Source organism: Loxodonta africana, chromosome 14, assembly GCF_030014295.1.
Source record: "Loxodonta africana isolate mLoxAfr1 chromosome 14, mLoxAfr1.hap2, whole genome shotgun sequence".
In the NCBI taxonomy this organism is placed as follows: domain Eukaryota; kingdom Metazoa; phylum Chordata; class Mammalia; order Proboscidea; family Elephantidae; genus Loxodonta; species Loxodonta africana.
The window spans coordinates 47,977,483-47,993,465 of NC_087355.1; the positions used below are offsets into that span (position 1 = coordinate 47,977,483).

Genomic DNA, 15,983 nt, shown 5'->3' on the forward strand with positions numbered 1-15,983 from the left:
AATATTATTTGTAGAATTTAAAATGATTCTAAAATTTAAATGGTAGAACAAATGGTCAAGAATCACCAAGACACTCCTAAGAAGGAAGAGGAGGAAAATAAGAAGAGAAGGTGAGAGAACTTGCCCAGCCAGCTATCATGGCTTAGAAAGCAATACTAATTAACTTAGTGTGATATTGCCACAGGGATAAATAAATAGACCATTGGAACAGAATTAGAAAGCCCCAAACAAACCTACAAAGATAAGGAAACTTAATGACAAAATTGATACCACAAAACAATGAAGAAAGAGGATGTACTTACTATTGTTGTTGTTAGGTGCCATCAGGTTGGTTCCAATTCATAGTGACCGTATGTACCACAGAACGAAACGTTGCCCAGTCCTGTGCTGTCCTCACAATCATTGTTTGAGCCCATTGTTGCAGCCACTGTGTCAATACATCTTGTCAAGGGTCTTCCTCTCTTTCACTGACCCTCTATTTTACCAAGCATGATGTCCTTCTCCAGGAACTGGTCCCTCCTGATAACATATCCAAAGTGAGTGAGATGGAGTGTCTCGCTTCCAAGGTGCACTCTAGTTGTATTTCTTCCAAGACAGACTTGTTCATTCTTCTGGCAATCCATGGTATATTCAATATTCTTCACCAACACTGTAACTCAAAGGCATCAATCATTCTTCGGTCTCCCTTGTTCATTGTCCCGCTTTCGTATGCATATGAGGCAACTGAAAATATCATGGCTTGGGTCAGGTACACCTTAGTCCTCAAAGTGACATCTTTGCTTTTCAACACTTTAAAGAGGTCTTTTGCAGAAGATTTGCCCAATGCAATACCTCATTTGATTTCCTGACTGCTACTTCCATAGGTGTTAATTGTGGATCCAAGTAAAATGGAAATCCTTGACAATGTCAGTAATTTTTCCATTATCATGATATTGCTTATTGGTCCAGTTGTGAGGGTTTTTGTTTTCTTTTTGTTGAGGTGTAATCTATGCTGAAGGCTGCAGTCTTTGATCTTCATCAGTAAGTGCTTCAAGTCCTCTTCATTTACAGCAAGCAGGGTCGTGTCATCTGCATATTGCAAGTTGTAAATGAGTCTTCCTCAATCCTGGAGCTGTGTTCTTCTCTATATAGTCCGTCTCCTCAGATTATTTGCTCAACATACAGATTGAATAAGTACGGTGAAAGGATACAACCTTGACACACACCTTTCCTGACTTTAAACCACACAGTATCCCCTTTTTCTGTTCCAACAATTGCCTCTTGGTCTATGTATAGGTTCCTCACAAGCACAATTAAGTGTTCTGGAATTCCCAGCATTACCCATAATTTGTTGATCCACATAGTCGAATGCCTTTGCATAGTCAATAAAACACAGGTAAACATCTTTCTGGTATTCTCTGCTTTTAGCCAAGATCCATCTGACATCAGCAGTAATATCCCTCATTCCACGTCCTCTTCTGTATCCCACTTGAATTTCTGGCAGTTCCCTGTCGATGTACTGCTGCAACCACTTTTGAACGACCTTCAGCAAAATTTTACTTGCATGTGATATTAATGATATTGTTCAATAATTTCTGCATTCTGTTGAATCACCTTTCTTTGGAATGTGCACAATTATAGATCTCTTCCAGTCAGTTGGCCACTTACCTGTCTTCCAAATTTCTTGGCACAGACGAGTGAGCACCTCCAGCACTTCATCTGTTTATTGAAACATCTCAATTGATATTCTGTCAATTCCTGGAGCCTTGTTTGTTTGTTTGTTTTTTGCCAGTGCCTTCAGTGCAGATTGGACTTCTTCAATACTATCGATAAATTTTCTGGGACAACTGAAAAATAAAAATAGAAGCCTATCTCACACCCTATGTAAAAATCTGTTCCAATTATAAATAGATGAAGCACTTAAAATTTGAAAGCAAAACTTTAAAAATATTAGACTAAAACATCAGAGAATATCTTTATGATATTAGGGTAGGGAAGGATTTCTTAAAACATCAAAAGTCAAATCATAAAGGAAAAATTCATAAATCTGAGTATACTAACATTAACAATGTCTATTCATCAAAAGACATGATAAAGAGAATAAAAAGATGAGCCACAAACTGGGGAATTATATATACAAACTTATTACCAAAAATAATTAGTATCTAAAATATATTAAAAAACTAAACCAAACCAAACCCATTGCCGTCGATTCCAACTTATAATGACCCTATTGGACAGAGTAGAACTGCCCCATAGAGTTTCCAAGGAGTGCCTGATGGATTCGAACTGCTGACCTTTTGGTTAGCAGCCATAGCACTTAACCACTACACACCAGGTTTTCCTAAAATATATCAAGAACTCCTATAAATCAGTAAGAAAAAGACAAAAAGGGTAAAAAAATGGGCAAAAAAAAAAAAAAAAACATGAATAGGATATTTGGAGAAAACACATATATTTAACATGAGTAATCTCATTAATAATTTTAAAAAATAAAATGAAGACTATACTTGGAGGACATTGTTGAGTGAAATAAGTCAATCATAAAAAAGACAAATATGTATGTTCTCACTTTTTTGAAATGACATCAGTAGGTAAATATACAGAGACTAATGTTCATTAGTGGTTATTTGAGGTGGAGGGAAAGGGAAATACTCCCTAGGTAGTAGTCACTTTCTGTCTATAGTAGTGGGAAAGGTGGCACCGAATATGGGTGAAGTTTGCACAGCATGACTGATGTTATCAATGTCAGTAAGTTGTACATAGGGAAAAGGGATGAATGGGCAAATGGTAGGTTGTGTATGGTTTTGCAACAATAACAACAATGAAAAAAGTGGCGGGGTGGTGGGAGGTTACAGATGCCAATACTAATTAGATATAACCAATCACCTCATGGAGTTAATTCTCTTGGTTGGAGGGCATAGGGCCATGGTCTTGTGGGGTAGTCCAGTCATTTGGCATAATATAGTTCTTAAAGTTTATGTTCTACCTCCGAGTATGGTGAGTAGTGTTGTCTGGGGTCTTAAAAGCTTATGAGCAGCCATCTAAGATGTAATTATTAGTCTCTATTCATCTAGATTAAAAAAAAAAAGAAAGAAAGCCAAGAATCAGAGAAGGAACTAGACTAAAGGACTAATTGTCTCCATGAACCACTGCTTCCTCTGCCTTGAGGTCAGAACTAGATGGTACCTGTCTTAAAAAAAAAAAAAAAAAACCACTACTGAATGTTCTGATTGGGGACACAATAGATGAATCCCGATAAACAGGGAGGGAAATGTGGGTCAAAACTTCAAATCCTTAAAGAATCCTGACTTACTGGACCTATTGAGTCTTGGGGGAGTCCCTGAGATTATGGCCCTGAGTTGCTTTTCAAACCTTGAATTGAAACTATCCCCTGAAGTCACCTTTAAACTAAATAACAGATTAGCTCAAAGAGGAAAGATTGTCACCCTTGAATATTGTGTTTTTGTTTTTAATTTTTATTGTGCTTTGGAAACCCTGGTGGCATAGTGGTTAAGTGCTACTGCTGCTAACCAAAGGTCGGCAGTTCGAATCTTCCAGGCACTTCTTGGAAACTCTACCAGGCAGTTCTACCCTGTCCTATAGGGTATTGTGCTTTAAGTGAAAGTTTACAAATCAAGTCGGACTCCCATACAAAAATTTATAAACACCTTGCTATATACTCCTAATTGCTCTCCCCTTAATGACACAGCACACTCCTTCCCTCCACTCTCTTTTCATGTCCATTCGGCTGGCTTCTGACCCTCTCTACCCTCTCATCTCCCCTTCAGACAGGAGATGCCAACATAGTCTCATGTGTCTACTTGATCTAAGAAGTTCATTCTTCACCAGTATCATTGTCTATCCCATAGTCCAGTCCAATCCCCGTCTAAAGAGTTAGCTTTAGTAATGGTTTCTGTCTTGGACTAACAGAAGGTCTGGGGACCATGACCTCCGGGGTCATTCCAGCCTCAATCAGACTATTAAGTCTGGCCTTTTTACGAGAATTTGGGGTCTGCATCCCACTGCTCTCCTGCTCCCTCAGGGGTTCCTTGTTGTATTCCCTGTCAGGGCAGTCATCAGTTGTAGCCAGGCAGCATCTAGTTCTTCTGGTCTCAGGCTGATGTAGTCTCTGCTTTATGTGGCCCTTTCTGTCTCTTGGGCTCATTATTACCCTGTGTCTTTGGTGTTCTTCACTCTCCTTTGCTCCAGGTGGGTTGAGACCAATTGATGCATCTTAGATGGCCACTTGGTAGCGTTTAAGACCCCAGACACCACTTTCCAAAGTGGGATGTAGAATGTTTTCTTAATAGATTTTATTGTGAGTATTGCATTCTTTAAATATATATATATATGAACAAAGCATCCACAATTATTTTAAAGCATAGATGAGAAGGTTGGGGGGCAGGGAGTTTAAGTAACTGGAAGTGAAACAACTAAAACAGAAATAACATGTATGTTGACACAATGTAAAGAATGTAAACAATGTCATTGATCATTATGTCTAAAAACTGTGGAATGGGAACTGGTTTTGCTATGTGTACTCTCACCAAAAATAAAATTAAGACCGTACTGAGATAACACGCCATACCCATCAGATTAGCAAAAATTAGTTGACAATACCAAGAGTGGTAGAGGATATGAAGCAACAAGAAGGCTCATATACAGTGGAAGTGTAAATTTAAAATTACTTTGGAAAACAATTAAGAATTCCGTGGTAAAGTTAAACACATACCCTGCAGTCCAGCAATTCCACCCCTACACGCAGACACTAGAGAATGTTGATTGTTGTTAGTTGCCATTGAATCATCTCTAATTCATGGAGACCTTATGTATAACTGAACAAAACATTGCCTGGTCCTGTGTCATCTTCATGATAATTGGTATGTTTGAGTCAGTTGTTGTGGTTATTTGTCCACCTGTCTCACTGAAGGCTTCCCTCATTTTCATTGACCTTCTACTTTACCAAACATGATGTCCTATTCTAGCGATTGGTATTTCCTGATGATGTGTCCAAAAAAATGAGTTGAATCCTAACCATCCTTGCTTCTAAAAAGCATTCTGGTTGTATTTCTTCTCAGACTTATTTGTTCATTCTTTTGGTAGTACACGGTATATTCAGTATTCTTTGCCAACACCACAGTTTGAACACATCAGTTCTTCCTTTGTCTTCCTTTTTCATTATCCAACTTTCACGTGCATTTGAAGCAATTGAAAAGACCATGGCTTGAGTTAGGTGTACTGTAGTCACCAAAGTGACAGCTTTGCTTTTTAAAACCTTAAAGAGGTCATTGATAGAAGCATACAACAGAAAACTGGCAACAACCTAAATGTCTATTGTCAGGAGAATGGATCAATAAATATAATAAGATAAAGATGATAATATAATGAATAAAAAATGAAAATACTACAGTTATACACAATAATGGAGCCCTGGTGGCACAATAGATAAGAGCTCAGCTGCTAACCAGAAGGTCAACAGTTCAAATCCACCAGCCACTCCTTGGAAACCCTATGGGGCAGTTCTACTCTGTCCTATAGGGTCACCATGAGTCAGTACTGACTCAACAGTAATGGGTTGGTTTTATACACAATAACAAATCTCACATATGCTCCAGTAGAAAAAGCAAGTTACAGAAATATATCTGGAGTACATGGTTCAAAGAAGGCAATATTAAACAATAAATCATACATATGTATGTACATGTATGTGGTAAGGCTATAAAGAAAAGCAAGGAGTGATTAACAGACAAGCAGGACAGGACAGGATAATGGGTACCTCTGGAGGGAGGAAGGGGCTTATAAGATGAAGGGTCACATAAAATGGGCCTCCAATACTGGTAGTATCTTTCTTGCGTTTAATCATGGATATATATGTGTAATTTTTATATCATCACCCCTTATAATATACATTTATATTTTCCACATTCTTTTGTACACATGGTATATTTCACAGTAAAACAGGAAGGAAAGAAGGAAGGCTAGCCAAAGGCTAAAGAACTGCAACTGGAACCCAAAATATGGGCTATATAAGCTCCGAAGGATGAATAAGAGAAACAGAGAAGTTTTCCTGAGACCCTGGTCCAGGGCTGAAACTACTGCAAAGCTTCACTCTTGAGTATGAAGAAAGCTTTTAAGCGGGGCAGAGGCTCCTGCTGATGCCCTTGGAGGTTGCTGGGGGATTTCATGGCTGTGCGAACTAAATGAGTGATTTGAAAAGGACACTTTGGCAAAAGAGTGTTGACTTTCTTTTATATCCAGGAAGATACATAATCTACACCCTTGTGAATAAATATGAAGATATCTTTATCAGTTACTTAAACAAATAAGATTTTATTTTTCCTCATGTAACATAACAGAAGTAGGCAATGCAGAGCTGGTTCAGTGAGTTGGCAATATTTCTAAATCCAGGCTCCTTTTGTCTTTCCACTTTACCATTTTTAGTGTGTGGGCTTTTTGCTCCACAGAGCTCCAAACTTCCCATCTATCTTTAATGCAGCACTAGGAGCATCTTCTCAACCCTTTTGTCAGAAAAGTAAAGGCTTTCCTAGAATTCTCCCACAGCCCACCACCCACGTCCTGGTGGTCAGATGATGTCTCATGGCCACTTCTTGCTGCAAGGGAAGCTAAGAAAGTAATTATTTTGCAACTGCAGTCTGTACAGTAGGAGCAGGCAAGACTGAAGTGGGGAGGGGTGTCAGTGGGTTCCTAGCAGCAATCCAGCAGCGTCTGTCAAGCACTGCACTAAGAATTCTCCCCCTTTTCTCCCCAGGTGCCAGTCTTCTTGATGACCTATATAAATATTTCTCCTTCCATCACTCCCATGGAGACACCATGACTGTCATGGATCCAAAGGAGATGAATGTTGCCGCTGCTCTTTGGGCTGTTGTCTCTTACGTCGTTGCAGACATGGAAGAAATGCTGCCCAGATCCTAGCAAGAGCAAGAAAGAAGGCATGTTGTTTCTTTCCAGCTAGGAGTCTTCAGCCTGCAGATTCAGGAAGCCCATCCTCACCTAACAATCTAATCTCATTTGTCTTCAAAGCATGACTATTTTTCAGATTTCTGTTACTATCTTTCTTAATATTTTCTGAATTGTCTAGAATAAGAAATGATTCCTGCCTCCGCTTATAATCAGCAAATGATAGGGATCACAGTGGGGGCATTTCTTTATACCACCTGTGAAAAATAATCTTCCTATTTTGCAAGTAAGCACTGAATAAATTTTTGGAAGACCTTTAATTTTTATGTTTATTTATTAAATCAAATACAGTGACATCAATGTTTGTGTTTAATGTCATATATTGAAGTTGTAAAGGAGCTGCACAATTGTAGTATGATTTTAATTGAATGTATGTAGGAATTTAGTACATGTTTATATTGCTTCCATTCTTTAAGATATGGATTTTTTTTTTTTTTTTAATTAACAGAAAAGTTTTTCACCAATTGGGGAAAAATCTAGTATGTATAATCCAATTGCCTTGTTAAAGATGAATACTAGGGTCTGCAATTAGATAAATGATAATGCCATTTTACATTTCTGTTTTAGATACTTCACACAACATCTCTGTGGGTTTGGGGCTTGTTCACATTTTGCCGATAATAAGGTTGAGGCTCAGATAGACTGAATAACTCTTCACGGGATTACAGAGCAAAAACAGTGATCACCATCCAAGGCCCTGAAGCAGAGTATATCAAGGACAGATAAGCTAAGAAGGGGTATTTGCCTAGAGCAGCCTGAGATAATGTGGATTCATTATGATTCAGGAGGGACTGGATTCATAATGAAAAAGCCAAGGTCATAACTAGGATGACAAAGACAAGTGTTGAGGCGAGGTGAGGCTGGAAGAATCAAAGAAGTGTCAGCAGTCAAAAGGGTCTGAGAAAAGAACAGAGAGGGGTGTACCCCTCAGCTCATGGCAAGCAATTCAGCACCAAGACTGAACTGCAGAGCAATGCCTTTGATGTGGAGCCTACTGTTCTATATAGGGGAGAGCTGATCATGCAGAGTAGCTAGAGAAAAGGCTTCATGATGGGGACATGGAAGAGTGAGACAAACTATAAAACAGAATCAGATGCAAATGCTAAAAAAAGTAAAACTACAGTGTCAGTGATGATTAATTTCTTGGCTGGACTTAGCAGACTGGACAAGGCTGAAGAAGGAATCAGTGAACTTGAAGATAAATAAATAAAATATTTTCAGACTGAAATACTAAAATAAGAGTTAAAACAAACAACAAAAAAACCCAGAATGGAATATCAAAGAGTTGTGAGACAATGTCAAATGGCCTAATATACATGTAATTGGGTTCCCAGAAGAAAAGTATCAATTTTATTAATGGTAATAATTAAAATGATTGAAGGATACAGTAGGGACTTTTATTTCTGGCAAGAGAGCTAATACTCTGACTGACCCTCCCAGTGAAAACATTTCAGAAACTGAAAACCCTGCCTGAATGACATTTTAGAAACACTTTTCTAAATATATTAACGAATTGGTTAAAAGGTGAAGAGTAATTAGACAAAAACACTAAGCAAAGGCATGAATCGAGAGATATGCAGAACATTAAGTCAGCATTCTCTTTGAGGAAAGCTGCAGAATTTGGTGAACTTAAATTCCATTTACTGTATTTTTAGCAAATAATGCATGCGTTCTAAGTTTGTGAACTGCGCTCTCCCCCCACACTTTAAAACCCAAACCAAACCCGTTGCCATGGAGCCGATTGAGACGCATAGTGACCCTATAGGAGGACAGAGTAGAACTGCCCCATAGGGTTTCCAAGGAGCTCCAGGTGGATTCGAATTGCCGACGTTTTTGTTAGCAGCTTAGCTCTTAAATCACCATGCCCACAAGGGCTTCCAAGCACGCTGTAGTATGCCAATTTTTTTTTTTTTTTTTACAACATGTAAAACAAACGTAGAACCGCTTGCGTAATTTTTGCAAAAATAGGGTATACAGCATTGCAGGGCTTAAGGGACTAAACAAGGTCAAGGGCCTTCCAAAGTTAGGGATACTACAGAATCGCAGTAAAATTGGGACCCTTCAGGGCTATACCTCCGTACAATCGTGAACTGGAAATAACTCCGAGGAATGCAAGGAAAATTACCTTTATTGAGTAAATGCAGAGTGGAGGTGAAAGACTCACCTGAGAATTCATAACCACCAGCCAGACCTCATGGAAGACTTCTGCTCAAATTTACTTTACTTTGATGCCTTAAAAAACCTTCAATATGAGGATTTAGTTTAATTTGGTCCCAAATGTACAGTGCTTCCAGGCAGCTGGCAGAAGCAAAAGTAAATATTCTCTGGAGAAGCTTTCCTCCCATCACAGGCTCCAAAGAAGTTCCCACAGATAAAGTTACAAAAAATATGAATTCTTAGTCGAAAGTAAAACAAAGCAAAACAATCATCACCAAACCAACCAAGCAGCAAACAGGAAAACAGGGGACATAAATAGCATTTTGAACAGGAGCAAACCAAAAAAGTGAACAGCAGCATTAAACCCACAATGTCCTCTAATACAGGAATTTTCAGATTGAAAATTTTTTAGAACTCCAGAAAAGAGAAAATGGGAACAAATAAATATCTGAAGAAAAAAAAATAAAAATTTTCCAGAAATAATGAATATGCTAACCCACAGAATCAAGACACCCAGTGAATTCCAAACAATGAATGAAAATAAATCCTCCCTAAAACATAGAGGAACTATAGACCACAAAAGACAAAGAAGAGATCTTCAAAGCGAGAGATAAGAGGTGGGTTAACTAAAAAGGAATAATAATTGGACTTCTAAATAATAGCAATTATGCAAGCCAGAAGACAGTGGAATGATATCTTCAGCATGCCAACACTTACCAACCTAAAAACTCTTTGCTGAGCAAAAATATCTTTCAAGAACAAGGAAAAACTAAGGATATTTTCAGAAAAATGAAAGCTGAGAGAGTTTACCACCAGCAGATCTTCACTACAGGAAATTTGAAAAGGTGTACTCCAAGCAGAATTAAAGGACCCCAGAATGAAGACTAATGTACAAGTGAGAAGTTTAGCTCCAGGCCAGAACTCTATGTCTGATCTTTCAGGCCCAACTGTAGGTAGTACAAAGGCTTCTCCTGCAAGGCTTCCTGGAGGAAAGCTTCCCTCTTCACACCAGATTTGGAGGACGTTACAGTCAAGGAGTCAGATCCCATCCCATCCTCCACCCCTTAACAGCCACGCATATATGCACAGCTGCATTCCTAGACCAGAGCCCTGGTGATGTAGTGGTTAAGAGCTCAGTTGGCTAACCAGAAGGTCAGTAATTGGAATCCACCAGTGGCTTCTTGGAAACCCTATGGGGCAGTTCTACTTTGTCCTGTAGGGTTGCTCTGAGTTGGAATTGACTGTACCGCAAAGGGTTTGGCTTTTGGTTTTCAGTATTCCTAGCCCAGGTTCTTCCATTCAGAAGCCTCCTTATTACTTTTTTCCACTCTGGCTCAGCACTTTCCACTCCTAACCTTTCCCTTTCTCCCTTCCCCAAGCCTCTCCGGATCCATAAAATGGCAAGAGACTTTTGTCCAGGGTTCCTCAGCAATGGGAGGGTTACTGCCATCAGTGCTGATCCACCTGGCCCATCCCAGTGCTGTTCGGTGGGGAAAAGTGGAACACCAGAGAGCTGGTGCCTATTTTTGCCTCTTGCTTACACTATAGAACTAAGTGAATGGAGGATTGTTACTGTCAGTTTGGCTCATTGTCCTAATTGGCCACTTGTGATATCAGGATTGAATTGTGTCCCCCCAAAATATCTGTCAACTTGGCTAGGTCATGATTCCCTTGTACAATTGTATGATTGTCTACCATTTTATCTTCTGATGTGATTTCCCTATGTGTTGTAAATCCTTGTGGTGTAATAAGATGGATTAGTGGCAGTTATACTGATGAGGTCTGCAAGACCAAATAGTGTCTTAAGTCAATCTCTTTTGAGATATAAAAGAGAGAAGTGAGCAGAGAGACATGGGGACCTCATACCACCAAGAAAGCAGCGACAGGAGCAGAGCACATCCTTTGGACCTGAGGTTCCTGCACTGAGATGCTCCCAGACTAAGGGAAGACTAATGACAGGAACCTTCCTCCAGGGCCGACAGAGAGAGAGGGCTTTCCCTTGGAGCCAGTGTCCTGAATTCGGAACTCTAGCCTACTGGAGTGTGTGAGAATAAACTTGTCTTTGTTAAAGCCATCCATGTGTGGTATTTCTGTTATGGCAGCACTAGATGATTAAGATACCACTCAACGACCAAAACGACCACCTCAACATCAGACAGGTTGACAAAAGAGTAAAGAAAGTGATAATAGTGATATACAAGCATGGACTAAATAAGATAATAATAAGGTGGTATTTAATAAGACAACAACATAGAAAATACATAACTAGAATAGAAGTAAAGGAAGGTACTAGAATTAAAGTATACTAAGGTCCTTGTTAGTGACTCTAAGGCAATGGGTTTGGTTTGGTTTTTAGCTTAAGGTCCTTGTAGGAGCGCTGGTGGTGCAGTGGTTAAAGTGCTCAGCTGCTAACCCAAAGGTTGGTGGTTTGAATGCACCAGCAGCTCCACAGGAGAAAGATGTTAACAGTCTGCTTCCATAAAGATATACAGCCTTGGAAATCCTCTGGGGCAGTTCTCCTCTCCTCTGCGCTGCGGGTTTGGTTTGGTTTTAAGGTTCTCGTATTGCTCAAGAAGAGGATAAAGGTATTATCTAACTTTTGGCTTTGCTAAGTTCAGTATGTTAAATTTTCTAGGGTAGTCATAGCAAATATAGGTAGGGTATATAACAACAAAATGACTCAAAAAGGCAAAATGGAAAAGAATGAAGCTGGAATAAAGACACTTTTAAATATTTACAGAAGTAGAAATAAAGCTGTCTAATACGCATTTTTTTATTAAACATTTTTTTAATAAAATATGAAAAAAATCTCAACTTCAGCAATAACCAAGTAAATAGAAGTTACAACCAGTAAAAAAACAAAAAAAAACTGCATGTGAATGTTTATAGTGGCCTTATACACAGTCTCCAAATGCTGGAAACAATCCCATGTCCTTCAACTGGTGAATAAATAAACTGACAGAGTTGTACAAGGAAGTCCTACTCAGCAATAGAGAAGAGTGAACTATTGATACACACAATAGCATGGATGAATCTCCAATGCTTTATGCACTGTCGAAGAAGTCAGACTCAAAAAGGCTACATGCTGTACGATTACATTTGTATAACATTTTGGAAGAGCCCAAACTGTAGCAATGAAAAACAGATCAGTGGTTGTCAGGGGTAAGGGAGTGGGGGCATAACTAAAATGACTGAAATGGGACAGCGCAAGAAAAATTGGAGGGATGATGGCACTGCTCTGTAGCTTAACTGCGGTGGTTTTAAGACTATATGTCTTTGCCAAAACCCACAAAACTATACACCACAAAGAAGGAATATTTTCGTATGTAAATTATAAAATAAAACAAATAAAAAGTTCTCCCTCTGGCTTTAAAAAAAATGTAAAAGAGGCTCAACAAATTTAATGCCCTATTCAGTGATCACAGTGCAATTAATCAACTAAAAAAATCTCATGTGTTTGGAAAATAAGAAGTGACTTAATAAAATGAAGACATGACTACTAAGTAACACCAACCGTAGAAGGAATCACAATGGAAATTAGAACATATTTACAACTGAGTAATGGCACAACAGAAAATTACTCCAGATCAAAACTCGTAGAATGCAGATAAACTGTACTGAGAGGCAAATTTACGGTTCTAAATGCCAAAAATAAAAAGGCCAAAAATTAAGGGGAAAAAATTTCAATTTAAGAAGATAGAAAAAAATAATGGCAGAATAAACGCAAAGAAAAAAGTAGGAAATAAGTAATAAATATAAGAGTAGAAAGCAGTGAAACAGATAACATTCAATAGAAAGGATCAACAAAGCCAAAAGCTGGTTCTTTGAAAATATTAATTAAAGTACTTATGAAAAGCTTTACACCAATAATTTGGAATCTTGAGTAAATGGACCAATTTCTAGCAAAATGTAAATTACCTACATTGTCTGACAAACAGAATATCTTATTAACTCTATAGACATTAAATAAATTGAATCGCTAGTTTAAAATGTCCCCCCAAAATCATTTAGGCCAGTTTTACAAACTAGTTCTGCCAAAATTTGAATATGTGTTTAAAAAGGATGAATTCCATGTCATTTTATGAGACTAGTGTATAAGCTTGATACAAAATCCCATGAAAGACAGTATGGAAAAATCACAGGCTGATTTCACTCAGGATTATAGCTGAAAAAAAATTAACAAACTGTACCTATTACTGAATAAAAAGATAATACATTGTGACAAAGTTGGTTTTATGCCAGATACACAAGATTGGTTTATCATAACATGCAAAGTACATTTATGACAAAAATTAAAGAAATATTCTTAGCCTAATTAAAAAAAAATTTTTTTAATAAAAAGCATCTACAAAAAAGCTAAAGAAATATAATTAATGGCAAAATGCTGAAAATGTTTCCTTTAAGATTAGGAATAAAATAAGGGTGCTTGCTGTAGCCATTTCTATTCAGTAGTATCTTGGATATCCTAGGTGCCACAGAAGGGTGGGGGTGGGGGGTTGGGGAGAAAGAACAAGCTATGGAAAGAAGAAAGAAAACTGTTATTATTTGTAGATAACGTGATTGTCTATGGAGAAAATTTTTTAAAACTCTACAAAAAAAATTGAAAATTAAAAATAGAGTTCGGTAAGGTTGCTCAAAGGGAAAAAAAATCAGCAAGTAAAAATCAGAAGCATTTCTATATATACACTTAGGAAATGCAACCCCAAAAGAAACCATTTACATTAGCATCCAGTAATATAAAATGTCTAGAATGAAATCTTACAGAAAGATGTAAAAGATTCTTTTATGGAGAAAATTATAAAACTTTATTAAAACATACTAAAGTAGAACTAAATTGAAGAAATATACCACGTTCATGTTTTTGATACTCAATATTCTCCCCAAATTTATCTACAGAGTCAATACAATCTCACTCAAAATTTCACAACAGAATTTTTGGGTTTGCATTCTTGTTCTTTGCTTGTCTGTTTAATGTGTCAAACTGATTACTATATAGAAGTGAGTGTGAATGACTATACAGTGTTTTAGATAACTATTGTCGTATAACAAATTACTCCAGAATTAGCAGCTTAAATCAATGCATACTTATTATCTCATAATTAGGTCAGCCTCTGTAGGGTACAGTTTAATGGGTCCTCCAGATCAGGGTCTCTCACAGTCAATCAAGCTACAATCAAGGCATTGGCCAGAACCACAGTCATCTCAAGGTTCAACTGGAGCAGGATCCACTTCCAAGCTCATACGTAGTGGTTGTTGGCAGATTCAGTTCCTCAGAGGCTGTTGGGCTGAGTTTCAGTTACTTTCTGGTTATTGGTGGACGCTACCCTCGGTTCTTTCCATGCAGACCTCTCCGGTGTAGCCTCTTGTTTAAAGTGAACAAGCTGAGAAGGCAAGAGAGTGAGAGCTCTAGCAAGATAGATGTCCCAGTCTTTTCTAACCTAACTTCTAAGTGACAGCCCATCACTTTTGCCTTATTCTATTCATTAGAAGCAACTCACTAGGTCCATCGCCCACACAAGGGAAAAGGGATGAATACTAGGAGGTTGGATCACTAGAGGCCATCTTAGGAGCTGGCTATCTCACACATGAGTCTCAGGAGCATCTTACGGAATCAACGGACACAAAAAGAGCTCTTAACAGAGAAATATTGATCAACCTATAACATGCAGGTTACAAGGTGTTGTCTTTCACCTTGGGCCAAATGACAGTCACTTTCAGGTCCAAGCAGGATTGAGAGACCTAGCAAGTCCTGACAATTTAACCAAGCTTTGTTGTTGTTGTTGTTGTTGTTAAGTGGAACTACAGCAGCAGTTAGTCTAGGGCTGATTTTTTCCCACAACTGAGGCGAGACCCTTTAGAGTTCTCAATGTCCCATGGATTATGAGGTGTTCTGCTGACTTGTGTGAGCTCCTGGTATTATTTTCTCTATTCCTTTGAGTTAGTTCTTTCTTTAGCCTGAGTAGTTTCCTCAAACACATGGTCTGATCAACACTCAGCTGAAGACCTGGGGGCGGGGAGATCCTCTGCATACCTCTGGCGTTCTCTTGTTGTGTAGCTCTCATCTCTTCAGGACTGTGCTCTTTGAATTCTAGCTGCCTTGGCCTCCCTGGACTCTCAGATTCCTCCTCAACTGGTGGAAACTTCTGGGCTCTATTTGGGTTTTCCAACCAGAAATTCTCTCCAGATAGTAAACTAAGGCAATCATAGGGATCACCTCATTTTTTTTCAGACTCTCGGGCGTCATTATCCTTTGTTTCCTAATGTCCAGTGTCTTGAAAACTGTTGTTTTATAAATTTTGTTTTTGTTTTGTTTGTTTTTTTCCTTTATAAGAACAAATCTCATCCCTGTTCCTCCTACATGGTCAGAATGGATACCATCTAATTAATTTTTGTCTAATATATACATCCATATTGTTTTTACATTTTGAGTCAGTCTTTTCTCACCACTTAATTCCAATCTGAAAATATAGATTCTTGGGGATTTTATTAATGTTCCAAAGACTGAGTTAAAATTCATGACATCTATGAATTATCAGAGTCTAAGGATAATCTATGGTTTATCTAGTAATCTGTTTTGGGTTTTGAGGATTATTTTCTAGAAAAGATGTATCCAGTTTTATATTTAGCTTTAAAATCTCTTGGCTGTTCGGTTGCCGCCTTGTAACTCCCTAAAACGGAGTGTTTGTACCCTCTTGGACTAAGTTTCTTCCAGTTCCATGAAGAACAGCAGAGAAAAACATCTCCATAGGAATACAGACACTCATAAGCTCCAGCTCCCTCTGACTTGTGGCTACTTTCTGTTTCACAGACCTGAACAGCATCTTTAGATCATCCCCAAAGATGGTGCAGCCTAAAGGAAGTTCCTT

At 38.3% G+C, this 15,983-nt stretch overlaps 1 protein-coding gene across 3 annotated transcripts in view; it reads left to right on the top strand.

Moving 5' to 3' along the window:
* Positions 1 to 11,191, top strand: part of CPQ (carboxypeptidase Q) — a 549,531-nt gene extending 538,340 nt beyond the window's left edge. For all 3 annotated transcript variants that reach the window (XM_064267918.1, XM_064267919.1, XM_064267920.1), the window contains one exon: positions 6,752 to 11,191. In XM_064267918.1, the coding sequence (XP_064123988.1) occupies positions 6,752 to 6,915 (164 nt within the window). In that variant the 3' untranslated portion in view covers positions 6,916 to 11,191. The remainder of the gene's footprint in view (positions 1 to 6,751) is intronic.
* Positions 11,192 to 15,983: the final 4,792 nt, after the last annotated feature.